Source organism: Schistocerca cancellata, chromosome 1, assembly GCF_023864275.1.
Source record: "Schistocerca cancellata isolate TAMUIC-IGC-003103 chromosome 1, iqSchCanc2.1, whole genome shotgun sequence".
Taxonomy (NCBI): Eukaryota; Metazoa; Arthropoda; class Insecta; order Orthoptera; family Acrididae; genus Schistocerca; species Schistocerca cancellata.
This window is the reverse complement of record NC_064626.1, coordinates 1,115,716,964-1,115,733,268: the sequence shown is the minus strand read 5'-3', so window position 1 is coordinate 1,115,733,268 and position 16,305 is coordinate 1,115,716,964. Positions and strand designations below refer to the sequence as shown.

At 44.7% G+C, this 16,305-nt stretch overlaps 1 protein-coding gene across 1 annotated transcript in view; it reads left to right on the top strand.

Moving 5' to 3' along the window:
- LOC126132440 (lutropin-choriogonadotropic hormone receptor) overlaps positions 1-16,305 on the top strand; it is a gene marked incomplete at its 3' end in the record, with an annotated part of 796,081 nt that overhangs the window by 729,673 nt on the left and 50,103 nt on the right. The window contains 1 exon segment of the mRNA XM_049915180.1: positions 14,995-15,223. Within this exon segment, the coding sequence (XP_049771137.1) occupies positions 14,995-15,223 (229 nt within the window).

The following is a 16,305-nucleotide window of genomic DNA, read 5'->3' as shown; positions in this document are numbered from 1 at the left end:
TTGTTTTATATCTCCATACGAATTAAACTCATCACCCCATCTAGTAGATCTCCAAAGTGTTATTAGATTCACCATTATGGATGGAATCCATGTCTGTTCTCAATGGCGTGATTTCATCTATGGCTGTCCGCCCCCGTAGCTGAGTGCTCAGCGTGACACAATGGCAATCCTAAGGGCTCGGGTTCGATTCCCGGCGGGGTCGGAGATTTTCTCCGCTCAGGGACTGGGTGTTGTGTTGCCCTAATCATCATCATTTCATCCCCATCGACGCTCAAGTCGCCGAAGTCGCGTCAAATCGAAAGACTTACACACGGCGAACGGTGTACCCGACGGGAGGTCCTAGTCACACGACATTTTTTTATATGTGGCAGAGAGATTCAAATAAAAAATCCAAAGGGCTCAATATTTCATCTCTAAATTATTTCATTCAGGCTTTCCTTATACTGGAAACATTATCAAGTCTCGGGACGCCGTGAAACCATGTTTTTCGATTTACTTCTTCATTACTAGATAGTTTACAGCGTTGCAAATTTATTTCTAAAATAGCTAGTAGTGCAAAATAAAGCCCTCTTTGAAAATAACAATCTGTTGAAAATGATGTCATTCTTCAAAATTTTTTGGGATATTTCACTTCACCATGATGGGCGAAAATCATGCCAATTCTCAATGGAGAGATTTCATGTACGGCCAAGAGAAGTCACCAACAAATCCAAAAGATTTCGTTTGGAGATGAACTTCCATCACTCTTGGAAAAATATATGCTGCTGTGATCAACTGAGACACTGCAGCACGTGGACAAGTTTAAGGCTCGAACCTAAGCCCTTGGTTTTGCAGCCAATGTCCTACATTTGGACCCATCGGAACACGCTTCATGAATAGAGTGAAACAGAAAATTAACTAAATTCGTAGAACAGAGAAAAGACTGGACTTGATGATATACTTGTACAAATCTACATTTTCCTTTCCTTAGGGTTAACCAGTCTTCTAATTGGTTTGGTGCGGCCTACCACGATATCCTATTCTCTACCAACTTCATTTCAGAAAATCTCTTACACCATACACCCTCAAACATTTGGTCTATGTATTCCACACTCTGCTTTTTGATCTACAATAATTTATTGCCCTCTGGTACCACTGAAGGTATTCGCTGATGACTTAACGCGTGTCCTGTCATCCTGTACCTTCTTCTTACTAGTCTTTTCCACAGATTCTTTTCCGCGCCGATTCTGTGGAGAACCTGTTCATTTATCATCTTACTTTCTTGTCTAGAGCCATGTCTCAAACGCTTCGATTGCTTTCTTTTCCGGTTTTCCTACAGATCATGATTCACTTCCATACAATTTTCCAAAAGGAAGTTCACAGAGATTTCTTCCACACATTACAGCTAATGCTAGAAAATAGTAGGCTTGTTTTGACCAGGAAGTTCCTCTTTGTTTTTGCTAGTTTTTCATGTCCACCTTCTCCAGTGAATTATTCTGCTTCCACATTAGGGTAATAAAGTAAAAATGATCTCCGTAAACTCTGTGTAAAAACTAATTATGTTTACAATGCGACCTAAATTTAACACTTACAAGAAGAGCAGAACACAAACGTCGGTTTGTGCACGGTCTAGACACATTGTTGTGACCACCTGTTAAAAGACTAAATAACCGCCTCTTGCAGCTCAAATGGTTCAAATGGCTCTGAGCGCTATGGGACTTAATATTTGAGTTCATCAGTCCCCTAGACTTAGAATTACTTAAACCTAACTAATCTAAGGACATCACACACAGCAATGCACGAGGCAGGATTCGAAACTGCGACCGTAGCAGCAGCGTGGGTGCGGACTGAAGCGCCTAGAACCGCTCGGCCACAGCGGCCGGCGGTACGTACAGGAAGAGAGTCAGTGAGGTTCTGAGGGTACCGCCAGGGATGTGGAGCCTGCCGATTTCAGTACCGTGGCCAGCACGCTGGGTTTCTCTATTGAGGACCCATAGCGCGAACAGCCCGATGGAGGTGGTTCCACAGAGTGTCGATTGGGTTTAAACCTGGGGAGTGGGGTAGTTAGGAGAGTACGGTAAGCTCATCCTGGTGCCTTCGAACCAAGCACGTACACTGCGAGCTGTGTGACACGTTGCATTGTTCTGCTGGTAGATGCCATCGTGCTGTGGAAAAACGAATTGCATGTAGCGGTGGGCACGGTTCCCAAAAATAGACGGATACGCGTGTTGATCCACTGTGCCTTCCTGAACGACAATATCACCCAGAGAACGCCCTGAAGTCATTCCCCGGTCCATAACTCTCCCTTCTCCAGCCTGGACCCTTACGACGATTGTTGCACCCTACACACGTAACGGCTGTCTGTCTGAAGCAGCATACAACGTGATTCATCTGAAAGAGGCGACCTGTCGCCAGTCATTGGACGTCTAGTTGAGGTACTGGAGTGCAAATCCCAGGCTTCGTCGCTGGTGGACACCATTCAGCATTAGTTCATCGAACAGGCGCCTGCTGCGGTGGCCCAAACGGAGCAACTATAGCTGAAACGTCATTGATGATGATGATGATTAGGTCCCATACTCCGAAGACGATGCGGGAGACCTGCAGCGCCATACCAGGCAAGGTCCAAGTGGAGGTGGTTTGCCATTGCCTTCCTCCGACCATAATGAAGATGAATGATGACTATGAAGACGACACGACAACACCCAGTCATCTCGAAGCAGGAAAAATCCCTGACCCAGCCGGGAATTGAGCCCGGGACCCCATGCGCGGGAAGCGAGAACTCTACCGCAACACCACGAGCTGCAGACAAACGTCATTGAGGAGCCGCTGTTGGTAGGCCCCTTGCTTCGTCTGGGAGATCAGTTGGTCAACAGTTTCACGTCTATTCACCAGTACACACCTCCGTAGTCATCGCTCACCCCTGTCATCTATGGTCTGTGGTGCATCACAGTTGCCTTGGCACCGGTTATGGGTTGCACCATTTTGATAGATACGGTATAATTTAACCAAGGCAGCACGCGAACAGATTACAAAATTTTAATTTTGGAAATGCTTCCAGACTTGGCCCCAAAGTCAATGATCGTGCCCTTTTTGGACGTCAGGTAAATCGTTCCCTTTCCTCATTATGACAATGACTGCACTGTTTGCCGCCTCCCCTTCCTTCCACCTGACAAGCTTTATATACCTTCCACTGCTGATGACGCTGTTTGCCTTCTCCGTGTGCGGTTATTGCACGTTGACATCGAACACATTAATGTGACTGTACTGTGTAACATTGAAGGACGATTTGAGTGAGAAAAAGAAACGAACTCGAGGGGTGCTTATTCTTAGAAGGCTTTTGTAGTCTAATTCGAGGATTTTGACCTGTTTGATAGACCACAAGTGTTCTGCATCAATTTGTTCTCCTCGTCTTCACCTCCACCAATATACAAGGTGTACAACTTAGCTTCCGCCCTTTTTTCCCCAACATTTGAGGCTTTAATGAAACAAAATGGTTACACATGTATCATTAAAAGTATTTTCCATCGCTGGCCACTACTTTCTCCCATCATTCGGGCAGTGTACGAATCCCGCGTCCAAAAAATTGTTCATCTTTTGAAGCGATCCACGAATCGATTCAATTGGGACTTCTTCACGAGATCGGAAGTGTTGGTCAGCCAGGCCATGTGCCACTGATCTAAACAGGTGATAGTCAGAGGGAGAAATGTCTGGAGAATATGGCGGGTGGGGTAGGACTTCCTATTTTAACGTTTCCAAGTACGTTCTGACCTCTTTTGCAACGTGGGGTCGAGCGTTGTCGTGCTGAAAAATCACTTTACCGTGCCTCTCGCTGTATTGCGGCTGTTTGTCTTTTAATTCTCTGCTCAAACGCATTACTTTCGTTATATAATGAGCACTTGGGATTGTTTCATTTGCTTTTAACACCTCATAGTACACAACGCCGAGCTGGTCCCACCAAATGTAGAACATGATTTTGGAGCCGTGAATATTTGGTTTCACCGCCGACATGGAAAGCATGACCGGGATATATCCACGATTTTTTGCGTTTAGGGTTATCGTAATGAACCCATTTATCGTCCCCGGCCACAATGCGATGCAGAAATCCCTTCCATTTTTGCCTCTGAAGCAACTATTAACAAACATACAAAGCCGTTCAACGTCTCTTGGTTTCAGCTCACAAGGATCCCAAGTTACTTCTTTCTGAATCATGCCCATAGCCTTGAGACATTTTGAAATGGCTTGCTGTGTCACTCCCACTAATCGTGCCAATTCTTCTTGAGTTTGACGCGAGTCTTCACTCAGCCATGTCTCCAATTCTGCACCTTCGAAAACATTCTCCCTTCCACCACTATGCCGGTCTAAGACGTTAAAATTACCGTTCTTCAAGCGTTGAAACCACTCACGACACATTCTTTCACTAGTAGCGTCCTTACCACACGTATTTGAGAGCATTCGGTGAGATTCAGCCGCTGTTTACTTCATACTGAAGCAAAACAGTAACACCTCCCGCAAATGACGAGAATTAGGCTCGTAAACTGACATTTTCAGTCAAGAGCAACTTTGTGATGCAGGCACAAATCGACTAATGTTTGAATGAGGTTATGTTGACAGAGGAACAAGCTAACTGCCAGACGTCTGCGATCTGTTTCTTTCGACCGCTATTTACCTTTGTCACCAACTATCGGCAAACGGCGGAAGCAAAGTTGTACACCTTTTATTACCGTGTGGTTATAGTTCAACTCTCCCTATTTAACACGTTATAACACGGAAACTAATTACCGTACGAGTACCAAAGTTGGTAGCATTAATGACCAGAGTATAGGTTGCATGATTTACATGCATCACAGCGTCACCGTCCAGTTCCAACTATGGCCACCAGGTGCCGTGATCAGTCGTCGTGATTCATAGTCTCACACACCTGACCAGTCACAGTGCACATGTTGACGTTTCAACACGAGCTTGGACAAAAGGGGCAGGATATTACTGGTGAAGCTGTGTTATCAAAACAACAATAATGCTGCAGCTGCACTTCGAGAATATCGCCGGCTGAACAGATTACGGAAGGGTCCTCTTTCTCCACCTGCTGTGCGGAGCATGATGCAGTAGTTCGAATCAACTGGAGAGCGGTTGTACCACAGGTGGTTGATGAAATCGCTGTTGCTTTGGCAGACAACGCTGCGCGCAATTCTCGACCATCAGGCAGTGCGAGTGTTGTATCACGACAGTTTAACATCCCGTGGTCCACTGTACGGAAGGTGCTTCGAACCATTCTCACGCCCGCATCTCGTGGTCGTGCGGTAGCGTTCTCGCTTCCCACGCCCGGGTTCCCGGGTTCGATACCCGACGGGGTCAGGGATTTTCTCTGCCTCGTGATGGCTGGGTGTTGTGTGCTGTCCTTAGGTTAGTTAGGTTTAAGTAGTTCTAAGTTCTAGGGGACTGATGACCATAGATGTTAAGTCCCATAGTGCTCAGAGCCATTTGAACCAACCATTCTCAAGTGGTATCCGCACAAGATCCATATGGTACAGCAGCTTGCACCACAGGACACACAACGACGTGTTGACTTCGCTCTCCACTTTCTCCCAAGGACTGAAGTTGATAAGGGCTGCTCCTGGACCATCCTGTGGACAGACGAAGTGCCGCGCTGGATTAGCGGAGCGCTCTTAGGCGCTGCAGTTATGGATGGACTGTGCGGCTGATCCCGGCGGAGGTTCGAGTCCTCCCTCGGGAATGGGTGTGTGTTTATCCTTAGGATAATTTAGTTTAAGTAGTCTGTAAGCTTAGGGACTGATGACCTTAGCAGTTAAGTCCCATAATATTTCACACACATTTGAACAGTTTTGATAGACGAAGCTCATTTTTCTCTGACAGCTGATGTGAACACACAGAATTGCCGAGTGTGGGTATCTTCACCTGCAGTCACTGTGCGTGAAGTTCCTCTATAGGTAAAAGTGTCACCGTATGGCGTCGCTTCACGGCTACGTTCATCATTGGCCCATTCTTTTTGAATAAGTTGGCGCTCGAGGAAAAAGACGAGCAGTGTGAGTGGTCAGCGTTACTCCGATCTGTTTCGCTAGTATGTCATGCAAGATAGGGCCCCAACACACATCGCTCGTGAAGTTAGCTGCTTCTCCGAAACACATTTGGAAATGGTCGAATTATCAGCCGATCTTTTCCAAATGCTTGGCCGGTGCTATCGCCTGATCCCACTCCCTGTGATGGGAGGCTACATGAAGGACAGGGTTTACCAGCGAAACATTCACACGTGTACTGATCTGAAGCGCAGCTCAGTCTGGAAACGCGCGACCACTACGGTCACAGGTTCGAATCCTGCCTCGGGCATGGATGTGTGTGATGTCCTTGGGTTAGTTAGGTTTAAGTAGTTCTTAGTTCTAGGGGACTTATGACCTCAGATGTTAATTCCCATAGTCCTCAGAGCCATTTGAACCATTTGAAGCGCAGCATGTCATGAGAGGTAGCCAGCGTACCTACGGACATGTTTCGTTCGACTGTGCAGAATGCAATCCTGTGCTTTCAGACTCTTATGAACACTGATGGCCACTACACTGAGCCCCTTCTGTAGCAGTAGTGGTACCGGTATGCTATGGTATGGGTTCCCGGGTTCGATTCCCGGCGGGGTCAGGGATTTTCTCTGCCTCGTGATGGCTGGGTGTTGTGTGCTGTCCTTAGGTTAGTTAGGTTTAAGTAGCTCTAAGTTCTAGGGGACTTATGACCACAGTAGTTGAGTCCCATAGTGCTCAGAGCCATTTGAACCATTTATGCTATGGTATGATGTACCGCAGTAACACATAAAAAGTGTTTCGATTTACTTGAGTCAGCATTATTTCTCTTCCCCATGTCCTTGACATTAAAGCTACCAAGTTTGGTACTCGTACGGCAACTGGTTGCCATGTTACAACGTGTTAAATAGGGAAAGTTTAGTTATAACCACCCGGTACATTGCAAACAGTTACCGTTAACACGGTAGTGTGGAAAGTGGAATTGATGTAAGGCCCCCCTGCCTGTCTGTTCAATTCGGCACAGGAAAGAGAAACAAAAGGTATTAATGATGGAAATGCAGCAGCACCTCGTGCTACCTCGTTACGCCAGAGGCTGCTCCGGTGTTGCTGCGGCAGCTCTCGCCGCTGCTCGTCTGTGAGGGCGATCTGGCCGCCACGCCGGCGCGCAGTAATAAGGCGACGCAGCGTATCGCTTTCCCGAGACAAACCGGCCGAGCCAGACGAAATCCCGTCCCCGTGTCAACAACACACGTGTCCCACAGCCCTGCCCTATGTAGGTCAACAGCAGCGATCTGTCTCCGCTCTGCAGGCACGCACGCATACGACACAGCTACGCCGTAAAATTTCAAAAGTGATACAGCTTAAGAATTTCTCCCCTATATTCTCAGAGCCGATATTACAAGCACAGTGTATCGTAATTTCATGGGTATTTTCTGTACCTCAGTTTCAATTAATAGGGATTCCGCCGGTTGCTGTGGCCAAGCGGATCTAGGCGCTTCAGTCTGGAACCGCGCTGCTGCTACGGTCACATGTTCGAATCCTGCCTCAGTCATGGTTGTGTGTGATGTCCTTACGTTAGTTAGGTTTAAGTAGTCCTAAGTGGAGGGGACTTGATGACCTCAGATGTTAAGTCCCATATTGCTTAGGGCCATTTGAACCATTTGAATAGGGATTCCAGTCAGATATTCTGGAGTGGTGCAACCAATACCATTATCGCAGTCACATACGGATATAAAGCAATGAATGCTGCATACATTCTTTGAATCAAATCATCTTTAATCTGCCACGGCTTCCAGACGTCCTGTAGGTCCATTGACAGGCTGCCGCCACCGCTCACACTGTCTACAAACACTTGCTACGTTCCCTGACGAGGCGAATTACTTCAAATGGCTCAAATGGCTCTGAGCACTATGGGACTTAACTTCTGAGGTCATCAGTCCCCTAGAACTTAGAACTACTTGAACCTAACTAACCTAAGAACATCACACACATCCATGCCCGAAGCAGGATTCGAACCTGCGACCGTAGCGGTCGCGCGGTTCCAGACTGTAGCGCCTAGAACCATTCGGCCACCCCGGCCGGCCGAATTACTTCGTTGTGGGCCGTAACTTGAATTACAGACCCATATCACTGAGCTCAATTTGCAGTACGATTTTGGAGCATATACTGTACTCGAACATTATGTATGACCTCGAAGAAAATGACTTATTGATACATAACCAACACGGATTGAGAAAATATCGGACTTGCGCAACGCAGCTAGCTCATTATTCCCATGAAGTAATGAGTGCTGTCGACAAGGGATTTCAGATCTATTCCATATTCCTGTATTTCCAGAAGGCTTTTCATACTGTCCTCACAAGCGACTATTAATCAAATTGCGAAGACTTGAAATTTACGATTGCAGTTACACCTCACAGTTTTTGAGACATAGTTATGGAAAGGAGTCATGCAATAATACATGCTCTATAGGATTACGTTCGCGTGAGTAATGTATACACAGAGATTGCGTGCATATAGAGTATCGTCTCAGCTGTGTGACTAGATTCGTGACTTCCTCTCAGAGAGGTCACAGTGCGTAGTGGCAGACGGTAAGTTATCGAGTAGAACAGAAGTGATATCTGGCGTTCCGCAAGGTAGTGTCATAGGCCAACTGCTGTCCCTGATTTACATAAATATATCTAGGTGATAATCTGAGCAGCCCTCTTAGACTGTTTGCAGATGACGCTGTAATTTACCGTCTAGTTAAATCATCAGACGATCAATTCCTATTACAAAATTATCTAGAGAGAATTTCCGTATGGTGCGAAAAGTGGCAATTGGCACTAAACAAAGAAAAGTGCGAGGTCATCCACATGGGTACTAGAAGAAATCCGATAAATTTTGGGTATACGATAAATCACACAAATCTAAGGGCTGTCAGTTCGACTAAATACCTAGGAATTACAATTACGAGCAACTTCAATTTTAAAGACCACATAGATAGTATTGTGGGGAAGGCGAAACAAAGACTGCACTTTGTTGGCGGAACACTTAGAAGATGCCACAAACCCACTAAAGAGACGGCCTACATTACACTTGTCCGTCCTCTGCTGGAATATTGCTACGCTGTATGGGACCCTTACCAGGTAGGATTGACGGAGGACATGGAAAAAGTGCAAAGAAGGGCAGCTCGTTTCGTGTTATCGCGCAACAGGGGTGAGAGTGTCACTGATATGATACACGAGTTGGAGTGGCAATCACTGAAACAAAGGCGGTTTTCTTTGCGGCGAGATCTATTTACGAAATTTCAGTTACCAACTTTCTTTTACGAATGCGAAAATATTTTGTTGACACCCACTTAAGTAGGGAGAAATGATCATCATAATAAAATAAGAGAAATCAGAACTCGAGTGGAAACGTTTAGGTGTTCCTTTTTACCACGGGCCGTTCGAGAGTGGAATGGTAGAGAAGTAGTATGAAAATGGTTCGATGAACCCTCTGCCAGGCACTTAAGTGTGAATTGCAGAGTAACCATGTAGATGTAGATGTAGAACCATTTCTCAAACAAACTCATACAAGGATTCTCTCCCAGGTGCAGTTTACGTTACATCTTTCAAAGTGTTTTTCCAACATCGCCTTAGCGTTCTGACTTTGCAGGAGGAAATAAAAAAAGAAGTGCACGTACAGTCGAAACACTCGGAACATAACACTGGCGTGGCGTGACGATCGCCTCCAGTAGCTGCCTGTTGGTATTTTTACTGTTGCTGTTCTTATGCAGTGTCACGTGGCTGCCTGTGGAACACCGTTGCTTGTAAAAACGATGGACAGTTCTTCATTGGTGCACCAACAAATGGCACAGCGTCGCTCACAGCAAGGCTAAGAAGGTCGTAGCAGGGATTCATTTTATTTCTCGTTCTCAGCCTCAGGGAACGTCCTCTTCTCGTGTTGTTTCTCTTTAGCTGCGGCAGCCTATTACGTACCTCCGGGAAATAACGTTTCAGTCCAGGCAGTCACCGTTATAACATCGGAAACAACTAAACAAACTACAGACTGCAATTCATTCGAAGAGTATTGGAAAACAGCGAGTGGCTCGTAGAGATCGAAGGCTTGCTACGTGATTTCTGGGATGGAAAACGGTGGAGGAAAGAGTCGACTTTGAGGTCGTGCCAGTATGAAACTTTGGAAGGAAATGGTTTTGGTGCTGTTTAAGCACTGTTCATGTATTCACCTCTAGAGAATTGGGGAGGCAGCAGGAAACAAATCACGGTCACCTGGTAGGTGGAACTCCCGTTCCTCAGTCACTGATTTACTTCCTCGTGTATGAACTTTCAGCCTACATACCTCTGTAGAATACCAATATGAATAGCGGCTGTGCCGCTCACAATAACAACAACGGATGAAGATGTACTAAATTCACAAAACAGATAAATTCTTATATTTGTTTTTATTTATTTATTTAGCGTATGGCTAGTATTACAACACACAGGAAATATTTTTTTTCATTATCAACATATATACACATATTTAACACATAGAAAATAGAATTATACGTCAACCGACGAACCCGGCAATGCTTCGCAGTTGCTAAATAAGTATTGCAATCAGATTTATGGCCGTTATCTTCTCTCCCCTTTCCTCTGTCCATCTGCTCATCCCACTCTCTTGATCCATCTCCTCTACCTCCCCATCTCAACATCTGTTATATAATGTTCACTGCAGATTCCTATAAAAATTTGAAGTAAATGGTTCAAGAGCTTTTCGAGATTTTTGGTGACAACGTATCGCTTTTATATATTGCATTTATATTTATATGTTATATCTATTTTTTTAATTTGTAGCCTATGTCCGTCCGAATTTTCATTAGAGTACTGTGTAAAAATTTTGATAAAATTGGTCAGGAACTTTCCGCACGTTTTGGTAGCAACATTAAACAACGACATGTCTTTATAAAGTAGCATAGATTAAATTTACAGTATTCATAAATCACAGAAGGTCACAGACACATATCCAGCTGAAGAATATACTCAGTTTTTGTCTTTGTTTTCGTCAAGAACTCCTCCAGATCTCCAGGAAATAATCGTTTTGGACACACACGTATGGTATGCTGAACATTTTGGCGTTCTGCACCATAATCACAGCTGGACGATATTGCTGATCCCCACTTGTACACTCATTCAGCGCATCTTCCACTACTCGTCCTTACTCTGTTGAGCACAGACAAGACCTTGTGGTGCTTTCCAAAGCCTGCTGGCCTGGACGAGATGCAGGTCGTCTTCAGCTGTTCTGGGGTAGCGTTGTTCTGCCAGTTTCTGCCCATCGGTCTGTTACTATTACTCCGCTGTCCATCAAACATTTTGCAGCTTGTAGAGGCATATGACAGGGGTGAAGTCTGCATTTATGCCCACATGTACAGGGAAATAAGGATTGTCAAATAGTTTTGTGAAATCCTACTTAAGAGCAGATTCTTTCCACAGAAGTAGGGGAGCTACAATACCGGTCAAAAGTTTTCAATCAACTATGGATTCGTGGCCAAAAAGGGGATTTTGATTTGACTATTCTACCGTATCCCCGTTCTGGTGATTAAACATTTATAAGTATGTAAAGACTAAGCGCCTGTATGGTGTATTTAAGTGGTCGTCCGCTCAGAGGGCCGCTGTGAATACCTACAACAACACTTATGTGTCTTTACCTAAGATGGTTTCGTTCGAATAAGCCTCAGTTCTTCTGCTGTTTGTGCAGCAATCAGTTCGCATTAGTTTACAACACACTGCGTGTTCTAGCAGTGTGTTTGTTTATCTGATCAGGTTGGTTCAAATGGCTCTGAGCACTATGGGACTCAACTGCTGTGGTCATAAGTCCCCTAGAACTTAGAACTACTTAAACCTAACTAACCTAAGGACAGCACAGAACACCCAGCCATCACGAGGCAGAGAAAATCCCTGACCCCGCCGGGAATCGAACCCGGGAACCCGGGTATCTGATCAGGTTCATATCACATTACATCCTAATGGAACGGAAGCAGGAGATTCGAATTGAAAAAAAAAGTGCTGTAATTGCAGTTCTGAAACAGGATCGCTATTCTAGTAGGACAGTAAAAGCTAATTAATAGAAAAGTAGTAACAAAATTTGGCGCAGCCCAATCTATAATGCTGTATATGTTGTAGCGGCTCTAGCAGTCTGGTGCAAAGGCAAGGGTTTGGCGATCTGGATGACCCAGAGTAACAACACACAAGGAAGATCAGTTCATATTTATACAAAGTAAACGTCAGAGCTCTCGCACTGCACTTGAAATTGGGGAAGAAGTAAATAGTATGCGAGTGTCTTTCTCAACAACGCAACTCCGAGTTCGTGAACGGTGTTTAAAGGGCTACACAGCGGCCAGAAATCCGTTGTTACGCCAACAAAATAAGGTGAAAGGGTTGCAATGGGCACAGTAACATATAAACTGAAGGATGCAGCAATGGTCTAAAGTGTTACTCGAATTTAAAGTTTGAAGTGTTGGCAGCCATCGTCGAATGTTTGTTCGTCGACGTCGTGGAGAATGTATGAAGAATCGGTGTATGACGCCAACGACGAAGCATAGCGGACGGTTTTTCATGGTATGGTGATGTCCTGCGGGTCATATATTTGGTTATCTAGTGAGAATTAATTGAACATTAAAGAAAGATGGATATCACAGGATACTGATCAACAGTGCAGTTCCATCAGGCAAGAGACTCATTGGGCATGGGTTTGTTCTGCAGCAGGACAATGTTCCCAAACATAAGTCTAAATTAAGCGGAGGGTATATCAATAGAAAAGAAAAATGCGGGGAATTGGAGAATATGATTTGGCCAAATCACTCACCTGATTTAACTCTCACAGAATTCTTATGGGATGAACTTGACAGAGGGGCCAGAAAAGTGAGGTCATCTAATGCTAACAATCTTTGGAATAATGCAACATCTGCAAAAACATTACAAAATCTTATTTCCAGACTGCCAAGAATCTGTGCAGCCGTTCGGAGGCTAAAGTGTAAATACTTCGATGACTCTATAACATATCGTATTGTACTTAATTACGTAGAGAGACAATATTTTTCTTGTTTCGTTGGTCTCTGTAGTTAGTAAAGAGTGTTTGTACCATGAGATAAAGTACATAGTTTTTATCATAGGTGATCGAAAACTTTTGACTGGTAGGGTACATGGCAGAGAACAGGCAATCAAAAAGTTGGGATGTTTCTGATTGTTCCTGTGATGATGCACATAGTCTGAGCTGCATGTCAACTACTGTAGTGTATGAGTTGTCAATCAAGCCTAAGCACAGCGAAGTATTCTGCCACAGGAAACACCAGTCTAAGAGCAGAAGTTCTTGGTGTTGGAGCTATTGAATCCCATGCTGCCTCATAAATTTCTGCAAGATGTTACTTCTAGTCTTCATCTTAGCAGCAGATAACTTGAACTTCTGTTATGCCTCAGCCTTCCAGATATGTCTTTATTTCCCTGTTAACAAGCTTGTTACTAGGGTGAAAACTGGTGACTTCTGTTTTGGCAATACTAGTCCTAACCTCCAGGTATTAAAAATTTGCCAAAGATTTGTGGGTTTTCGGTGAAGACAGACACAATAACACCCAGGTCTTTTCGACTCGCAGCAAGAGCACAGTCTTCAACATATCCAAATTTCCTTCTTGTTTTCTTAGGCTTTAGTGCTATATACAGAGAAAACAGAATGGCTAGCACTGATCCTTGTGGAAGGCGATTATTAAGCTTCTTTAGGGCATATGATTCCCAATTATAACTTGGAAGCTTCTATAGCACTAATGCTTTCCTATTTTAAGACGTGTTGTGAATCGTAAAAGTTTATATACTCGTATCACCCCCTGGCATCCACACTGTATAATACGCCACTGTTAGATCTATAAATGCAATTGACGTTTTTTGTTTGTTTTGAAATCTATATCTGTGAATAAAGTTTAAAGACAATCCGCAGAAATGACAAATGAAGCACGGAAAAATGTCGCCTAGGCTTTGGTGTCATGCTACAAATTGATGGACGCAGGTAGTACTGTTCATTTAAATCGTTCATACAGGTGGTGGAGATACTGTTATGTGGTGGGTTGGGGTTAACAGAGTGAAACGTGGCCCCTGATATATCTCTCACCAGCATACAGTACATCCTTTTTCCAATCATGAGCGTCCATTTGCCTCCATATTACAACCACAAGAAACCTACATTATCAGGAACCTACATTATCATTCAATCACTCTCAAATTATGACAAAACAGTTTGAAGGATGCTCCACAGATATGAGGTCCTTCTGTGGTTCTCCATGTCCCCTGACTACAGAACATATATAGGATGCTATCGTGTGATTTTTTTTAAAGATGTGATACCAGATGTGATCAATCCCTTTGCATTATGGACAGAATTGATCTGTCTTTGATCACACAGGCTTCCCAACACTTTCAATGTCTCGTAAAGTCCATGCCAAGATATGATTTCAGCATCAAGCCTCCGATGTAGTGAACAGTATATGCAGGTTGCCAGTTGGTAGCCTTCCTTACAATGTGCGCCACTCAGCCTCAGGAGTACATCCTGTCTGTGGCGACAGAGGAGCGATTATTTACTGTCTGCCTCCATAAGCATTTAGTGAAATGTGTGTAAACAGGTACTGGCTTCCTGGCTGTCAATGTATACGCTGTAGTGATGCTGGAATGATGGTTCACGGTCTACCTCAACAAGCCTCTCAGATAGTGAAACGTGTGTAAACAGGCACTGGCTTCCAGCTGGATGGCTTCCAGATATCAATGTCTATACTGTATGTAGAGACACTGGGGTCATGTTTTGCAGACTACCTGAACAAGCCTCGCAGATAATAATATGTGTGCACGCCGGTGTGGGCTGCCAAGTGGCTGACTTCCTGGCGGTGTTTTCTAGCCAGCTGTCAGTGTATACATTGTCTGTAGTGACACTGAGGTCATGTTTCGCAGTCTACCTGAACAAGCCTCACAGGTAGTGAACTGTTTGTGCACAGGTGCGGGCTGCCAGGTGGCGGGCTTCCTGACGGTGTTCGCCAGCCAGCTGTCGGTGTACACGCTGTCCGTGGTGACGCTGGAGCGCTGGTTCGCCATCACTTACGCCATCTACCTCAACAAGCGGCTGTCGCTGCGCGCCGCGGCGCAAGTCATGGCTGGGGGCTGGCTGTACGCGCTCGGCGTCGCCACACTGCCGCTGGTCGGCGTCAGCAACTACTCCAGCACCAGGTGAGTTGAGCTCCGTCTGACACCTCAGACGACCTTCCTCACAGGCCTACAGCACCACAAAGAGTGGTATTCTGGGATTCCCATCTGCCAGTCCCGTCGATGAAGAGGTATTAGACAGGGCACGAGCACAGATTGAGGAAGGTTGGGGAAGGAACCTGCTAGTGTACCTCAGAAAAAAAAAATCATCCAGGCATTTGCCTTAAAAATATAACCACTGCTCCAGCCTGCAATGACTGTGGGATTTAGTGGTTTGGACATCTCACTTACCAGCCTCTCAGACAGTGAAATGTGTGTAAATAGATACTGGTCCCAGACGGCCAGCTTACTGACGGTGTCTGCCAGCAACCGTCAATGTAAAACTTTGAACATAGCTGCTAAGGTTCAGTGACCGTGTCAGAATTATATTAGAACAAATAAGCCCTCGGTCACAATTATTAAGTCAAAGTTGACCAGGTTTCGACGCTACTATGAGCGTCGTCTTCAGAATTAGACTAACTGTTCTAAAACATATTAGGTATATAATACATTAATAAAATTAAAGTTTGTACTGACTGGAAAAGATGCAGTACTTACAAGTCACATATCTTGTTGCAACCCTTGTTCACAGTACGAGCAGCCCTTAGCGGCTCGCCATCTCACAACTATTCATGACGTCGCCTATCCGGCTTAGATCTTTTTTAATATGTGACTTGTAAGTACTGCATCTTTTCCAGTCAGTACAAAGTTTAATTTTATTAATGTATTATATACCTAATATGTTTTAGAACAGTTAGTCTAATTCTGAAGACGACGCCCATAGTAGCGTCGAAACCTGGTCAATTTTGACTTAATATTTGTGACCGAGGGCTTATTTGTTCTAATATACCGTCAATGTAGTTGCTCTCTGTAGTGACGCTGGAGCTATTTTTCACTGTCTGCAAGCTTTGAGTTGACTGTGGCTAATTCAAATGGAGTTTCCAGGCATTAACATGTAGTGGTTCAAAGTCAAACGACATTCGACAGAGCTCCAGGAAAATACGCTGAAGGCGCTGGGGGATCCCCCTTGGCATATAAACAACAGGAGAAAGCTTGTTGCCGGCCGC